General features: G+C 38.2%; 1 protein-coding gene across 2 annotated transcripts in view; it reads right to left on the reverse strand.

Annotated features, from left to right (window-relative positions):
* Nucleotides 1–13,194: 13,194 nt before the first annotated feature.
* Nucleotides 13,195–17,897, reverse strand: part of CWF19L2 (CWF19 like cell cycle control factor 2) — a 60,238-nt gene continuing 55,535 nt past the window's right edge. For both annotated transcript variants that reach the window (XM_066313004.1, XM_066313003.1), the window contains exons 16-18: nt 16,598–16,678; nt 14,631–14,732; nt 13,195–13,749 (exon numbers count right to left, since the gene is read on the reverse strand). In XM_066313004.1, coding sequence (XP_066169101.1) covers nt 13,609–13,749; nt 14,631–14,732; nt 16,598–16,678 — 324 coding nt within the window. In that variant the 3' untranslated portion in view covers nt 13,195–13,608. The remainder of the gene's footprint in view (nt 13,750–14,630; nt 14,733–16,597; nt 16,679–17,897) is intronic.

Here is a 17,897-nt window from a genome sequence, read left to right on the forward strand (position 1 = left end):
GCCTCACTCTTCTCACCCATTTACGCTAGTGTCTTCCACTAAACTTCCCATAATGAATTTTACATAATCCCACAAACCTCTTCTGATATCACACCATAAGCTTCACATAGACCCCAAATCTCCCTCAAATTCTGAACACACTTGCAATAACCATGTTTTCCCTCTCTATCAGTGACAAAGCTGAGGCTGATGCCATCAAGGCTGTGCCTCAGTAGGCTTTTTACTGGTCCATTTATTAGCACTAAAGATTTTTGTATTAACTGGGTTGTGTTAGCTTGACTTCCAATTGTCTCTGTCTCACCAAAAGAGGGAATCTAATTTCTAGGTATAAAGCATTCGATACAGGTAGTTAAAAGGTTGTTATGTACATGTCAACATGTCTCAAGATCAAATCTGAAAGACTTGAAAATGCACAACAATCATCTGGAATACAAGTATCCAAAATCACAGCTGTAGCATAACAGGAAAAGATATCTTTCTGTACCTCAGTTTCCCATCTCTAAATAAAAGACTGAGAATCTTTCCCATAAATTTTGATGTATTTGGCACAGAAACTGCTCTTGTTCTGTATAATCACAATATTTCTTGTCTCATCCTCTTGGCCACCCAAGTAGTAATAGTGTATTATTTTCCCTGTTCTTCAAATAACTTTTGTTTCAGCAAAGAAATAGCTATTAGACAATAAACTCATCATGCCAACAGAAAACTGAGGTCTGAAACTGGTATTACCAGGAATGAGCAAAGTCAGAAATACCACTGCATATCATTCTTGAAAGTCTTGAGCCATTCCACCAGAATAAAGTTATTAAAAAACAAAAACAAAAACAAAATAACAAAAACACAAGGATATTGAAAACTTCTTCTATTGTAATTGCAATCACAGTGGCAGTCAAGATTCACCAAACAACCGCATAATCTTCTCAAGCTTAGGGAAATATCTGTGCTGCTCTTTGCTGGGGAACTTTGGAGGACAGATGCCACATTGTGGGCTGTTTAGTCTGGAGCCAGGGACTCTTCTCAGCCCCTCAAGCAATAGTTTAAAAACAAAGAGAGACCTTCTTGCAAATGTAAGCTGTCATGAATCCATAACCAAACTCTTGACCTTTACAGCTGTACATTACTTTTACTAAGTTTTCTGTTTCCTGATCGTCTTGCAATACATCCAGAAACAATGAGCACAAGGAACAACAGATCCTCCAAAGATACATATCCTATCTGAAACCACAGGTTCGCTGTCAGCATAAGAGTCCAGAGCTCCACACCAGCAACTGCTCTTCTTTGCTGTGCTCAGCATGGGTACAGAGCCCAGAGCTCTGTCGTGCCCCTGGGATTTCTGATGACTTGACTGGAAGTGCCATATTACCCACAATGGTGTGAAGCAGGAGATCCCACCTGTTCTAGGGCCTGTACCAGGGCAAGCAAAAAAACAAAACAAAAAAAAAAAAAAAAAAAAAAAAAAAAACAAAAAAAAAAAAAATACAAAAAAAAAAACACCACCCAGAAACCAACCAAAACCCCAAACATCTGAAGTCATTAAATAAAATGGTTCATAAAAGTCAGCAAAAACTAAACATAGGTGCTTATCCAGTCAGAGAGACAGAGGGAGAGGCTACTGATGTGACCTAAGGGAATGCATACCACCATTTGTGAAAGAACTGGAACCCAGCAGAACACAGCTGGCATGTTTAAATTTGACCTAAATGGGGAAAGGAATAAAATACCATGTTCTTTTCATTAAGGGCAGAGAGACAAGGAGGAGAGGCATCTGACTGCTTCTGTCCAATTTACATCCTTCATTATTTTCTATCACCTCTATCATCCCTTTTTACCATCTTGTTTTTATGTGAAAGGCAGCAAAATTACACTTCAGAAAGATCATGTGTTACTACAATGCCTCATCTCATCTTGAGCAAAATATTTTTATAAAGTCCTTCATCTTGACTGTGGATTTGAACACAAACTCAAAGTAATTCCCATTCTGCCAAAATAACCTCCTTGCTGTTCTTCACATTTTCAGGATTGTGCTAAAGCTATAAAAGACATATATCCTAAACCTAACAATCACATAACATTTAACAGCATCATACAAGACCAAAGATGTGAATTGAATAGTGGAATGTACCAACATTTCCAGGGTTTCATTATCCTCGTAGGTTGATTTATGGAATCATAAAAAATCCATATATATATCTATTGCTTTCTCTGTAGGCCACTCAAACAAAAAACAGTCTCACAGAATTTTCAAAATCCTTTTTGTTTGTTTTTTTCTTACTCATATACATCAACCATTAGATGTTTACTTGCTTTTTTCTCACTTCCAAGGTATGGGTTACAAGAGTGCAGGTCCCTGGGTTCTCTTTAGTCTGTTTTTAGAAAAACATTTTTCTTCTGCAAGTCCTCTGAGACATTGCCCAATTCCTTTTACTTCTGAAATATAAGTACTGGTTTTTATAAAAACTTACCTTCATTTTTTTAGGAGCTGTCCTCAGTTAAGATCCTGAGGCTCTGGACAAAGGAGAGCTTGGTTTTCCCTGTATACCCTATCCCTCATTAGAACATTAAAATACATTGCCAAACATCTAACATTCAATTTGTGAAACATATTGAACCTTCCCACCTTTAATAAGACACAATTGGGCTGATATCTTAGAGCAAGAAAATTCAATAGTGTTCTGATGACTGCTGCAAGACTCACAGGAGAAAAGTTACATACTAAAGGATATAACTCCTGTATGGGACTAAAAATTATGGCAATAATTTCCTATATAAAAACACGAGCTACAATCCACCCTTCTTGGATTTGAGTTTCTCACAGTACAGATGTGTCTGTGTGAGGCAAGTGTCTTGAGTTCCTGTCACAGCCTATGGAGAGCCAGGCAGGGCAGGACATGGCTGGGAGTCCACTGACTCATCCCAAGAATACTCACACCAAGGAGACTGAATCACTCTCTCAACTCTGCTCACCATGCTGACTGTAGCAGGAGTTTAGACATCTTCCCTATACTGGTGGGAATCACCCACCCCAAACTTAAGCTGAGATGTATTCTACTCCTTGCCTCTCACCACTGAGACGCAAAAAACCTACACTTTTTTGAAACATTTCTTAGTGAAACTGCAGAAGTAAATTCCAAGCAAATTCTGACACATTATAGAAGAATTGAAGGCTGAGGATTACCTGCCAGCATGGGCAACACTGCCTTTGGTGGCTTCTCAGAAGACAAAAGGTAAATTGTTCAATTTAAAAACTGAATTCAAGAGAACTCTCTCTATTAGTCCAGGACCTGGACCAGGTCCTCTTCCAGAGGATACTGATGGACATTTGAAAGATATTTCTTTCCACATATGGACAAAGTTTCAAACAGGTCTATGATTTAGCTGGGAACAAACACAGGAAACCGCTGAGGTATTCAGAACTTCACTACCTCTTGCTGATGCCTGCATTGGAAAGAACACACAAACGATGTCAGCACAGCCTCCTCTCAGGAAGACTTGTCCCAACAGAAGGAAGAGATGCAGACATGAAATCACAGCTCATTATTTTTAATTCCCAAGGGCCATTTTCCTGTGATACTACAAAATTTGCCAAAGGTGACAAGAAAATGCTGCAGGACTTCTGCTTGCCTATGGCAGTTGTTAAACATAAACAGATTGTCACATGTGAGATTTACCTTCTTGTTTTTGCCCGGCAGTGGGAGAGCACAGCGGAAAGAAGAAGAGAATTTTCATAAAAGCTGAGAGTTATTGGAATATATCCTTTTGGAAACAGCTGTGGATTAGTGGATTATTTGATTATAGGAAGAAAGCACACAGACGGCTTTCAGAATCGTAACATTTTGCTTCCTGCAGCAACGCGTTCTATCTACTTGAGGGAATTTGGGACTAAAAAAGAAGCTTCACGGCCACTGGAGGGTGCAAAATTACCCAGCACAAAGAGCAGGTTTTGTGCACTTCAAAACAATCTTTCTGCTGCACAAATTCCCAAGAGAAAAGTGAAAATTATACTCTCTTTCTTGGCAGTAAAGCTCTATCTAGAAGAAATTTTTCAAAGATGAATTTTATTTAGACTGCATAAGACAGAAAACAAAGTAGAAATATTGAAAGCTTTGCTTAGATGGAAAGGTAACTTTTTAAGGAAGTGTGAAGATTATAATGAAGAGAACATAAGAAAATGCATTCTCTTTGAAAATTTGTTTTCTTCTTTTTCACCCCCACAAAAAAATTCCTTGAGAACAGGAACAAAGCTATGGGATATAGGTCTAGGCAATTTTACACATGTCATATTTGAATGTATCTGTAAATATTTATAAATGGTACTTTCACATCTCCCCCAAATATTCTACAGCATCCAGATAGTTTCTTGCTGATTTTTTTAGACACTGACACACATGTAAGTTACTGAATATTATGTTCTACCTCTTCTTTCCTTACTGCTGACAACTATTTTCCCCTTTGAACACTTAATTAATTGTGTTTGGAGTTTGGTCAAAATTATTCTTTTTTATAAAGTTAAAAGCCAAAATTACTTAATATCTCTTTTTCATCATCAGTTTTTTGAGAGTCTTCCTAATTCAGCGATGATGCCATGGTATCATTGCCTTCCTTTTAGTGTGTTAAAATCCTCTCCTTGTCCTTGATGAGCCTAAAAGCCACTAGATCCACTTCACATTTTAATCCTTCTGATCTGGTCCCTACACATTCCTGTTATGCCCTCACATAGCTCTCTATTAATTTTCCTTTCCCTAATTTTGAGTGGATTTTCATCTGTCCCATCAAACCTTGCCCTGTGCTGCCCACACTGCCCAGCAGAGAGTGCACACCGTTAACTGGAACCCCGCCCCAGCTCTAGTCTTCCTCTAGGTTGTTCCTCATTAGCAGAATGGGAATAAAAAGAATGAACTTTACTCTACTCTAGGTGGGTTTTTCTTAATGCCTAATGACATGCATGGCCTAATAATGTGACTGGGCAACAGCCAACACAACAGCTGATTTGGTCTGCAGTGTGCTGATCGCAATACAATATTTGTAAATTCTAAATCATAATGTATTTATGATATTTGAGAAACAGTTCAAAATGCCAACACTAATGCTATTCCTTTCCCATTATAATGAGTAGAAAGATGTATCAGAGACCTGTGATAGTATGATTTTGTTAACAGCTCTCAGTCTTTGCTGCAGGCTGCAGATACCCAGCTTCTCTAAGCCAACCAAATATTCTGAAGGTCAAACACTATGAATATTTGCTAACTTCAGCTTCAAGACCTGCTTGTTCAAGTCAAAAAGGATTCTTTCCTAGCTCCAAAATTTCCCTACACATTTATATTATATCTCTTTATATTCTTTGTGTATTTGTTTTAAATCATAATCCATCAGGAAGACATCCTTTATACCTATCAAATCCCTCTCCATGACTACTTGTCTCACTGGCCATTCATGGCTGCTAAGAGTGACATACAGTCAAACTCTGGCCAATACAAACAAAAAGCAGGGAGTAGCCTTCAAATACAGGGATCTGCACCACAGCATGGCAAAAACATTTCACCCAGAACTGGGACTACTCACCACATCTACCACAAAAGAGAACTCTCCAGCTTCAAATGGTGACAATGAATCAGTGAGAAAGTCAGACTTCCATATCTCCAAACAAAATAAAACTCTGAATTAATTCATTTCTTTAATCAAAGAATTGAAAGGAATCGAAATTTTCTGCTAGGCATGCTGTCAAACTGACAAAGTGACTCAGCAAGCAGAATAATTGGTCTGTAATGTGATTATATTTGGGGATTCAGGTTGGGATTTAGACATGCTGTTAAAGACTAAACTGAAATAACTGATTTACTGACAACAAAGTTGTCAGGCCTGCAGTTTAAAAAGGTCCTGCTGTCAGTCATTAAACAAGTGGGAACTCAGGGCAAAAAATAATTGGCTGCTGTGTCACCTTACTGGGGTTTCATTAGTAAATATCCTTAATAAGCTGATCCAGATGTGAAACACAGTTGCTGAGAAGGTGAGAGTGATAGTTTTTAGATTATTCCCCAAGACCTGCACTCTTGCACAACAGACTCCTTTCAGGAAAGGGAGATGATCAATAACCACACAGCCCATCTCCAACAAACAGACCCTCTCTCCAAGACCCCAGCCATTAGGAAAGGGAGCAGCAGAGGTCTCCAAGAACTCCCCAGGATCAGGCAGTACCAATCTACTTAACTAAGAGTCAGTCATACACAGAGGAGCTAAGCACAATACCACACAGGAGAAGCACTCTTGTTGCCACCCTGAAAGACTGCAGTGTTATGGGGAAAACAAAGCTAAGCAGAACAAAAAACCAAAAATATGCAATGAAAACTGCATAGCCAGAAATCTTCTGTGAAGCTAAAACGTATTGACCACAAGTTGCACTAAGATGTCTGCATAAACCAAGTAATGCAATTGCGGTAATTTAAGAAAATGAAACATTGCAACTTTATTGCCCAAATAATGCAGACACATGGAACACCACAGGACCAGTAGCATCAGAACTGAGGAACCACATGATGATAAAAACCAGAGCAGAGCAGAGGGGCAGAATCCCCTCCCTTGCCCTGCTGGCCATGTTGCCTTTGATGTATCCCAGGATACAACTGGCTTTCTGGGATGTGAGCACACAATGACACCACCATATTCTTCTTGGCCAGGCTATTCTCTGTGACTTCTTTTCCCAGTCTGTTCTCATGTCTGGGATTGCCCTGACCCAGAAGTAGCACTTAGACTTGTTAAACCTCCTGAGGTTCTCCTGGGCCCACTTCTCAAGCTTGTCCAGCCCACCAGGATGGCATCCCATCCTTCTCTTGTGCCAACTGTACCACACAGTTCACAACCTCTTGTGAGTCCTCACAATCCTCTTGCATGTCCTCATGTCCCAATATAAAAAAACAATCCAAGCTTTCTAGCAGTGCTGTTTTGGTAGGCAGAGACTCACTGACCTTTTTAAAGTAAATTATTTAATATCCCAGAATTATATTACTGTTCTCATCTGTACCTGTTTGTGTAAAAAATACACTAAGGAAGACAACCACATGGTTTAACTGCAGGACTCGTTTTTTGTGAGTGGAAATGAAGACAACAAAATCATCACAGACAGCAATTCCCATCAAGATTTGATTTCAAAGCTTTGCACAGAAGCTAAAAATAAAAGACTGTGCAGTTATAAATCATTTAAAACTGTGTTCATGGACAAAGAGCACTTCAAGAATGATGTGTTCACCTGAAGCAGATGGGATCCCAGCGATACAAAAGGAGCTAGAATCTGAGAGGGTTTTCTAGGTGCCCGAAGAAACCAAAATCCCAGCTGCTGGGTTGCAGCAGGGCATGTGCAAAGGCTTGCAGGGAAATTCACTTGGTCCAAAGAGACAGTAGGTTTGCAGGTGTCAGAGGGAAGCTGTGTTTGTCAAAACCTTCAGACATACTAAGTTCACATTTGTAAGGAGCTTTGAAGATCAAGGTCCTATGGATTAAGATTTCCTTGGAGGATAGGCTTTTTTGGTGTTTATTTTTCTTCAGTTGGAAACAAAGTTTTTTAAAGGATTTTTTATTTGATAGGGAGTATAAAATGTTATTTATCCAGCCTTGCAGACAGCTATATACAATGACAAGAACTACTCACACAGATGTCAGATGAATTCCATATCATCCGTTTCTGTTCTAATACTGGCCAAAGTATTTCTGCTCCAAAGAGAAAATAATTAAAAAGCTTTCCACAGAAGACTACACTTCAATAAAAGTGGGGAGCTGGTGAACAGGAACCTCTCAAGAAGCCATGTGTTGTTTGTAAAAAGATAACAGCCAAATTCTCTTTCCACTCTCTTCCAAAGCCTATCAAGTTCTTTAGGGCTCTTAAAATTCTAAATCTATGTTTTCATTACAGATAATATTTTCCTCAGAGTTTTCAGGAATGGCCAGCAGCCTATAGTTTTAAATTCCACTAAACTGACTGTAAATCACTGCAAGAACTCATGGTACATAATTTCAACCACCTCTCAAAACTCGTGCTGAGTGGTGACATGGTCACTATCTGTCAATAACAAAGAGCAGAGCTTGAATAGTGCTGTGAATTAGATCCGTGACCAAAACAATGCTGATAGGACACTGAACTTTCACATTTTGCTGAGCAGTGTTTGCACAACATCACGGCCTCTCCTGTTTCTGCATCTGCCCCCTCAGTGCTACGAGTGTGCAAGAGGCTGGGAAGGGACCCAGGCAAGAAGATGACCTGAATGAGAATGCTATCACATCAATATCTGATTTTAAGTCCACTTTTTCCTATGGAAAACTAGAATATAATCCTAAGAGTTCATTTCCATCTCACCTTTTACAGATTATACAAATTTCTGACTCTACTAAAAAGCAACCCTTCCTGTTGCATTTGGTACTTGAGATGCCCACAGCAACCATACCTATAGCAAGAATAATGGACTCAGAAGTTGCAGCAACATCAGCAACAGTCCAAGTGAGAGTAGGGGAACTGTTTAAGCACACAAACATTGGAGGGTGAACATGGATGTGGCACCAACTGCTAGTTGTTGCAATACAGCATTGCTGCTTAATTTTGCAGATGACTCAAGAGGGTGAAAAAAATTAAAAGCAGAAGTAGGATTTAAAATTATCTCATCAAAATGAAAATAAAAAAGGTCTATAAAAAGGAAATGAAGTCAATAATGATACAAGCAAGAACACAGACTTGGGTGTAATTTGCTATAATAGTAAACTGTTGTCTTGAGAGCAGGAGAGGATCTAAAGACTACAGGTAGTCATGGGCTTCACTATGTCAGAAGAAAGAAAAAACATACAGGAAAACACTGAAAGAAGATGCAGATTTTATCCTGAAGATGAGAATTTGGAGACAGCCTGACTGCCGTCGTCAGATATGCAAAAGTGGCCTCCAAAGAATGAAATAATGTTTCACACATTTGTAACACACAAGACGATACTGAACTTGAAGCAAATGTTTCATGATGAAAAACAGACCTAGGAATGCCAATGCCACAAATGTACTTGAATTTCTCTTTGGATCAGCTAGATAAAATTGTCTCCTTTCCTTCTCCTCTGATTCTATGGATGCCACAAACCATTTATGAAAGGCTTAAGGTTTACTTAATACATTTTATAAATCTAGTATTAGCAGATGTACATGAACAATTAAAAGTTGTAATTTCTTTTGCGTACTTAAAACTACCTTCTCCTCGTGATAAGGGACAGAAGATAAGAGACATGCTTAATGGTGCACAGCCCAGTGTAACTAGTAAAATCCCAGGAAGTCTCAGCACTCATTCCCTAAATGTAATCAGTACATATCCTAACACATAGAGTTACACAGAGACCTGGAGAGCTGGTCCCTAACAAACAGTAGCCATACCAGGCTTTGCACCTTTTCCACTAGGCAACATTAGCAAACCCTCATTGTCAGCCATGGGAAAGGGTGATTCAGGAAAAAACCCAATATTGCAGTACAGACTGGTCAGTCTGAGTGGCTAGGAGGCTGAACCAGCCATTCCTAGCAAGTTCTTACTAAGTCTTAGCAAGTATTGCTGACTTACCTAATGAAGGAGCAGCTTGGATAAAATAATGAAAATCTAAGTCCTGCAATAGCAGCCAGGAAAGATGAGCAAGGGACTGAAAGATCATAATGTCACCATTTCTGATACAATTTGCCTGTGGTAACTCTGAAGTAAAAACCTCCATATCCAGTTCCAACTGGAGATGCCACTATCCATAAAGCCATTATGACTGTTAGTTGTTATCTTCCACCTCATTAGCCTCCTGAACTGTGGTCAAGCATTCAAAAAGTTGTTCTACACTAAAAGAGAGAATATTTGAAGAGCTGGAAGAGCTGTAAAACTTTCAAACTACAAAGCCTACACCTGAAACTGGCCATAAAAACCATCTGGAGACATAGGAGATCACTTGGCATTCCCAAATGCCCTGCAACCTGTGACAAGAGGCAAGGGGAAGCTGCACAGCAGCAACTGTGTATTTATGCCCCATTAAATATCTATCAGTTGTTAGCTGCTCATGTCTTACAATGCTGTTCCAAAACATTTTCACACAAAATATCAGAATCAAGATCTTAAAATCACAGCAGAAAGAGCTGGGAGAGACTTGGAAAAGTCATCTTGCCTGGTCTCAAAAACAAACTGTATCGTTCTCATTCCAGATTGGCAGGTGACCAATAATAGTGCATCAGTGGTCAGAAATTACAAACCAGAAAATCTTGAATAAAAATATTACCTCAAAGACAGTGGTCCATGAAGAATACCTTCAACTTTATTCTAAAATCTTAATTGTGCTTGTGGGGTTTTTTTGGTAAATTTGTTCTTACCACATGTATGCGGCTAGGGTACTTGCTTTACAAAAGCTAAAAATTTAAAAATACTGAATTGATGAAATTTCAACTCTTATACAGAACTTAAAGTCAGCTCATCAGAGCAATTTCAGACTCTCAGCTGCCCTCAGACCACATGTACAAAGGCACACACAGCTTAAGCACTGAGGAATTAACTTTTAACAACTACCCACACATCAAGAGCTCAGACTCTGTTTTCTGTAATGTAACCAGTCTGCAAGATGTGCCTCTGTTGTATAGTGCTTAGGCAACACCCAGAAGCCAGGGGGGGTAAAGATGCTTGCAGGTAAATATCTTTTGTACTCTAGTGTCTAGTCCTAGTTTACCTAGGATATTAAAAATCTTGTTTACAAAACAGCTACACTTAAAGCAAGAGTATAGCAGCCTGTGTTTCTATGACTATTCACCTTTAGTCCAGTCAGAATTAGAAAAACATACTTTAATGATAAAATGACATATGCAGAAAACAGGAAATGCTGAAGAAATTTCAACCAAATTGAGAACTATCAAAATGTCTCTTCTTTCATAAGATTTCAAGAAACTGGTGAACTGCCATAAGAATTACTATTAATTTTAACACATCTTCCTTTCAGAAGAGTAGCAGCACATGCTACACAACCTTCTTGTAACAGAGGACAAGACACGGATATAATCTAGTATCTGCTAAATCATACACATAGATTCACTTGATGAAAGAAGATCCTTTTCCTCTCTGGTTACAACAATAGTACAGAAGCACATTTGTAACAATGTAAGAAATCAAGCTTCCAATCCCTGTTTTCCCTGAAAACACCTGAATTTATATCTTCTACCTTTTAGTGTCAAAGAACTTGGGTTATTGGGTATTCTTCCAGATGAAAGAGGTCTATTTAAAATATTTTAGTATTTGTAAGAGGAAAGACTGAAGTCTAAGCATACCATGGCTTCCACAAGTGCACTAACAAGCTGTGTTGACTGTCATGGTCTCATTAATATTTAGGAATATTTATGAGGAGGAGCAGCTTAACCTGATGATCATCAGTGTACGTGGTAAACACAGTCTCCCATTCTGAAAACTTCTAACAGGGTAAGAAACATTTTCCTGTATCACTAGAGTTTCTCTTATCCCATATTTCAGAGTCCTTTCCAAACAATACCAGCAGTTTTGTAGTTTTGCTGAAAGCAGAATAATAAAATAGGCACAGATCATGAGTCAGAGGACTTTTCTACATACAAGTTAGATATTCTTTGTCAAACATAGCACTTCCCTTGAGAAATACAAATTCTGAGAGAAGTGATGTCAGAAGAATTACATTTCCAGCACAGCACTGGATAGACTTTTCCATGGCCTTAAAAGACAGTCACCTCTGCTGCTTCCAGCCATCATCCCAGGGGGCAGATGAGACTGGAGGCTACATATGCTTTCAGAGAAAACAATTTTTAGTCATGCTTTACACGACCAAAGACTGCACTTTAGCTAAACTTGGTTCAGTATCACCACATTCTAAGCTACTACTAGCAGCCACTATTTCACATCCTGTTTGCTAAGCAATCTTTCCAGTAGCCTAAGGAAAATCAAAACTTACTGTCCCTTTTATCCATGGCTTGCTGGTGAGCACAGTGTAAATCAGACATCAGATCACTACAATCATCATCAAAGCTTACTTTTAAGTTATTTCTCATGCAGTGGCACCAATTTGCAAAGGACCTACAGAAAGTAATTCACAACACAGCACATTTCTGTCTCTCCCAGACTTATTTGCCAAAATGTGGCGGTGGGGGAGGAACAGGAAAAGCACCAGATCTTCAGCAAAGCTGCAAAAGACCACCAAGTGACTAGAAATGAACACTTATTCAACCCTGTAATATTCAGTGAACTATATCTTAATCTGAGCAGTTCACAATAATTAACAGAGCTATACAGAGCAGTAGTTTAGCAGTAAAAGGACAGAAGCACAGTGAGAGACTTACACAAAGCCTTAACTTCTCCCAATGCCAAGGGCCTTCCACCTTCCACCATTTGCAGCCTTTCCCTGGAGCACTGCAGCCTTCTGTTCACCAGCCTGCGCCCTTTCCCTTGTGCTGCTGCAATGTTTCTATCCTTCTATCCTGTATTCCTTGCTCTCCCAGCTCCCTACCCACACAGCCCAAGCCTACTGTGTTAGGGTTTCCACAGGAAGTGGTGGACACTGATGCAAGAATGATCCTTTCCCCACCTCATACTTCCCCCCCCCCTTTCATATTTTTACACAATAGAAAAAACAAAATCTAGCAAATAAAATGGTGGAAAGTGGTCCTTGAAATAGCATGCAGGCGTTTCCTAGTGACATCCATGCTTAACAATCAATTAAGATGCAACTCTTGCCTCTGGTCAGAGCACGCTTTAAACAGCTCTAAGGGCATCACAAGTAGGAAAAACAAGCAAGAATTTTGAGCTGCTCTTGATGAAAACTGTAAGAACAAAGTATTATGAGAAACCACCTGTGACACTAGAGGGGACACTCAGGGGAGGAGAGTCACCTGGGGATATCCCTGTGATGATTTTATTCTTTGCTGGCCATCAAAGAGTGTTTTCCCTTGAGATTCTTCTTTTACTGTTACTAAAAGTAATTCTTAGTATTAAAGCTGTCATTTGCCAGCAGCTATGGACTGTCTCATTATCCTTTGTGCATGAAAAACACTACTTCATATCGAAAGAAAGTACAAAAGAATTGCATTCATTCTTGTGTCGGGGGCAACAGCAGGTTTATCAATCACATCCTTCGTGAATGTTTGTTATTGCAATGACCTCAATTTAAAGACCACAATGACACAAAATCAGAAGACTATTTTCTGTACAATTTCCTTCTGCAGCAATGTATTTGTATTAATAAAAACGTTCTTAAAATGTACACCATTTTTGGGAAAAGTTCACCATGATAATTACACACTGGCTTAATACAATATAAAAAATATCAGTTGTCTCAAAGATTATAAAAAACTCCAAAAGCAAAAAGGTACTCAAATGGCCACAAGCATATAATCCTTTTGGATGCTCAGCTGAAAAAGAAAAACTAAATTCACTGGACAAATCTGGTTTTTCAGGCTTACAGCTACATGTGATCCAGATCTGTGAAACAGATCATCAGCAATTAAACAATATCCTATATTTTAAAATATATTAGCCACACATAATACATTGATGTCATTCTTAACATCTGAAGTATCCTTTAGTGTAATTCATGGCTTATATAGTCCTTGACTCCAGGTTGTTCTCATTCTTTCTTTTTGGTGAAGTCATATGGTTTCCACCACTGTGCAAACTGCAAAACCTTTTTCCGCTGCTCCTCAAAGTTCTGTCTGATTCCTTTTCTCCAGAGCCGTGGTTCCAAGTCCAGCATGCCACCAATAATTTCCTTTGCAAGTAAAAGACAGATGATGATAAATGCAAAGTTATCATACTACTTAACACTATCTTATCACAGAATGAAGAAATATTTATTTTCAAATTATGAGATTTTAAATTATTTTCTTCAAGTGCTAATTAAAACTTGACATTCTGAAAAATAAACCAATTTGAATATAGAACTGCAGTTGTTATATGGTTGCCTCAGCAAAATTCTTGTAAGCACAGCACATTGATGTACTGGTTAAATATCCTAACACTGCAAGCTTGTTAATGCATTAGTGCATTTGTGATTAAAGTAAGTTCAGAGAAAGAAAGCTGCCCACTTTGCTGTTTCTAGTGCTGTATTTATCCCCAATTACTCTTCATGTTTTTGCCCCACTGACTCTTTCAAAAAATGTTTTCTGTGACATAATAAAGAAAGGAAGAATTTATTACAGCTCTCCCTGTATATGCATTTTATAGTATGCATACCACAAGTAGCAATTTAAGCACACGAGGATTTTAGTAGGGGTTTGTATGTGTATGCACACTAATTTATACAAGCAGGTGTCAATGCACCTATGCATCAATACTATGGCCATGAAAATTCTTTAAGTAGATGCAAGTATCTTCCATCTATAAGATTATATACCTATAATGTCCAGTATGAGCAGTTCAGATCAAATGAAAAGAAACACAAATTTAGAACCACAATCTTAGTATCAACTAGTGAAAAAATCAACTACTCCTTCATTCAACATACCAAGTTACAATGACTCATCAAGAAAAAACAGATAATAAACTGAGATAGGGTACATCAAAGTAACTGTTCTGACAGCATCTTGGTTTAATTACTAAATTTTCCAAAACAGAGTATAATTGGTAAATTAATCTTTTACATAACAGTACCTTTCCAAAGTAATGAGGGAAATTGTGTTGATCTTCAATCACATGAGCAAATCCTCCCTGAAGGCCGAAGTCCACAGAAAAGTATGGCAACCCTTTAGGAACCTACACATGCAAAACCACATTTTCAGATGTTTAACGAACATTGCTGGCATTTAGTCAACCTCCCCACATGAGAATCAATTTGAATGTGGTTTTGTAGTTGACAGTATCATATTTTATTTTAAACTACCTCTCAAACCAACTACAAGTAGAATAAAATTGCAACAGAGAAATAGTAAAGCAATAGTAAAGCAGGTAAGGGAAAATAACAACATACAGCAACTGGACAAAAAGACAGTGAAGAAAAGATGACTGAGATGGCAGAACTTCCAGAGGCCACAGCTGGAATAGCAGGTAAGAGAGGGGGACCCCAAACAGCAGTGTGCACAGTGGACAAATGCCTCCCTGACTCCAGATCTCTGAGTTATGTAACTTTAACAGAAATTTTAAGATAACCACTAGCAAGCTGCATGTATTAAAGATAAGATGTTGACTGGCAATAGGAAATATTTACCCAATGAAAAAACTGACACTTACGGGGAAGAGGAAACAACTTTTTGGACAACATATTACCAGAAACCCCCTCTATGTGAATGGACAGATATTGTCCTTAACTTGCCAAAACAGACAACTTAATAATCTTGTCAGCCTGCAGGGAAGAAGCTGGATATCTGCCACAACAAAGACCCTTCAGCCTAACAGAAGTGAATCCATTTATTGCTACAGTACTGCAAGTAATTTCTGGTGTTTCACTGCAACAAGTTATTTTTCATTCCTTTAATTGTTGAGGATGTTTCTGTACTGGTAAGATTTACAAAGCCTCCAATTTATAAGCATTCCTTTGCTGCAGTCCAAATAACCATAAAACTTTCAGGAGGCGTGTTCCACACTTGAAATACTGACTCTAAAAATAATTAAGATTAAATACAGAGGGGCAATGTAGCATGGCAAGAAACATTTAACACTTTAAATGGACTTTAAAAAAACATTAAATAAGGAAAAATGGGTTGGCAGGTGACACCTTAAAGAAAAGGTCAGCTTTGTCCTATTTCTCACAATTTCTGCAAACAATCCACTGACTGAGCAATGTCTCAGCCATGAATGACTTTCCAGCCAGCTACCACCATCTCCCAATACAACTCTTCAAATTCCCAAACCTCAGCTCAGTCTCCAAGCCACACTCTCCCCTCTTCGTGCAGTCTACAAACATTTCTTACCCTACAATAATGTTAAAATCGCACAACTGTGTAACAATTTATGTTCAAATACATTGTATTAATGTAAAGAACTGCCCTGACTTAATCTGAAAACTGGCCTGCCTTCAATAAATATGTAATAGTCACAAAAATGTACGGCTCTATAACACGCATCTTCCACCTCAATATTAAAACGACAGAACAATCTTTGAACCTAACAGATCCGGCATTATCCCTCTAAGGTTTGTTTATATAAAGATGTTTCATCTCAGTATCCAGGAGACAGAGAAAGTACTGTTCCCTTGTTTTACAAAAGAAAGATTCATAACGCTATTTATATTTTCACTTCATAAACTTAGCAACACAAACGGCTGTTCTAGGTTAATGAAAAAGACACATCATATTTGTTCCAGGAAAGTAATTTGCAAATCTTTGATCTACCTTAATTCTTAAAGTTAATCAGGAAAATTATGCCAGTACATGTGCTCGAAGTGTCAGCTTTGTTCTCAACTAATGCTGGCAGCTTAGTCCACCAGTTGTTGAAATAAATGGGAATCTTTCTCCTAATGTCAGTTAAGAGTGCAGAATGGTAATTCTCCTCATACCTATGCCATCTTCTGATGCACTAATCTAATTGTGTTCCCTTTCTTCTCTCTTTGAAACAGTTAATAATGGAAAAATGTTAGAAGAATTTGATGATAAATTCAGGATACAGAACACTTCATTACTTACAGATTTCCGAATATCTTTTGAAGAAAGATCAATTAACTTCTTGTTCATGGACCACTCTTCATCAGACTCCATTATAGCTTTCTGTAAAATAATTTTATCTAACAGTGAAAATAGTCCATCATACAGCAAATGAGGGACTACATGTAGTGAAGTACATTGTAGTAGCACAAGTAAGAATTCCTTCTTAACAAAGTAACTTTATTTTTGGTAACCTTTCTCAATTCCACAAGCTCCTTTATAAAGACATCATATAGTATCTTCAGACCCACCCAATTCAGTTCCTCTCTTTCTTTTCCTATTTTAAGTTTTGCTTGACACAACTATCAAATAAAAGTTCACATTCTCTTTTTACTCACCCCATACAAAACCTCTTATGAATTTATTACACTAAATTAGCCTTCTCTTTTAAACACTAGGAGAAGAATCCAGCTTAGAAGGATGATTGCTCTTAAAAGCCCAAAGCTGACTCTGTATTCCCCATAGTATGGAATTTGCTATAGCACAAAGTAGGTACCTTTTAAATTTCATTAGCTGTGCATTTTAATGGTAGATACTTCCAAAATAAATGACATTACATTAAATCCTTTCTCTTTTGTTGTGTATTGAAAGAAAACACAAGTTTTACCAGCACCTGAAGCATGGCAGTCAGATCTAACAGGTGGAAATGTGGTTAAAATGCGGTAATTAGTTACCGTACTGTTGTTCAACATACTGCTGCCCCACTCCATCAAAACCTAATCACGTTATTTCCAGAAAGCACAAACAGTATTTCAAAAATCAAATAAAATAATTTACTTACAAAAGGCAAGTGATGAGTCAGTTGCTGAAAGCTGTAAGAACTAAGTTCCAGGCAAAAGCCTCAATGAACATTCTCTTAAAAGGTCAGGGGAAAGAGCAGAAAAGCTATAGAAGAACTATCTATCATGCTGTATAATGCTCATCAGAGGCCTAGGACACATTTAGAATTTGGGCTTACTGAAATAACATGGGGATGGAAGCACTATCTACCTTGGTTTAATTCTTGCCAAGGCACAAGTATTGTGCTTTAAGTTTACACTACAGGACTCAAGTAAGAAGTACTGCAATCCTTAAAGCACTTCAAGAGACTACAATTCTCTCATCTTCTTCTAGTATTTTCAGTGCAGTCAGACTTGGCACAAATGCTCAGAAAAAACAGCTCTTCCACTAGTCCACGCCTGAAAAACTAAATTATTTCACACCACTGATTTTAAGATCAAGGAACATTAGCAACGAATGGATCCAGAAGAAGGATCAAAGATTACATATTTTCAAAAACTGC

This window comes from Sylvia atricapilla, chromosome 2 (genome assembly GCF_009819655.1).
Source record: "Sylvia atricapilla isolate bSylAtr1 chromosome 2, bSylAtr1.pri, whole genome shotgun sequence".
NCBI lineage: Eukaryota > Metazoa > Chordata > Aves > Passeriformes > Sylviidae > Sylvia > Sylvia atricapilla.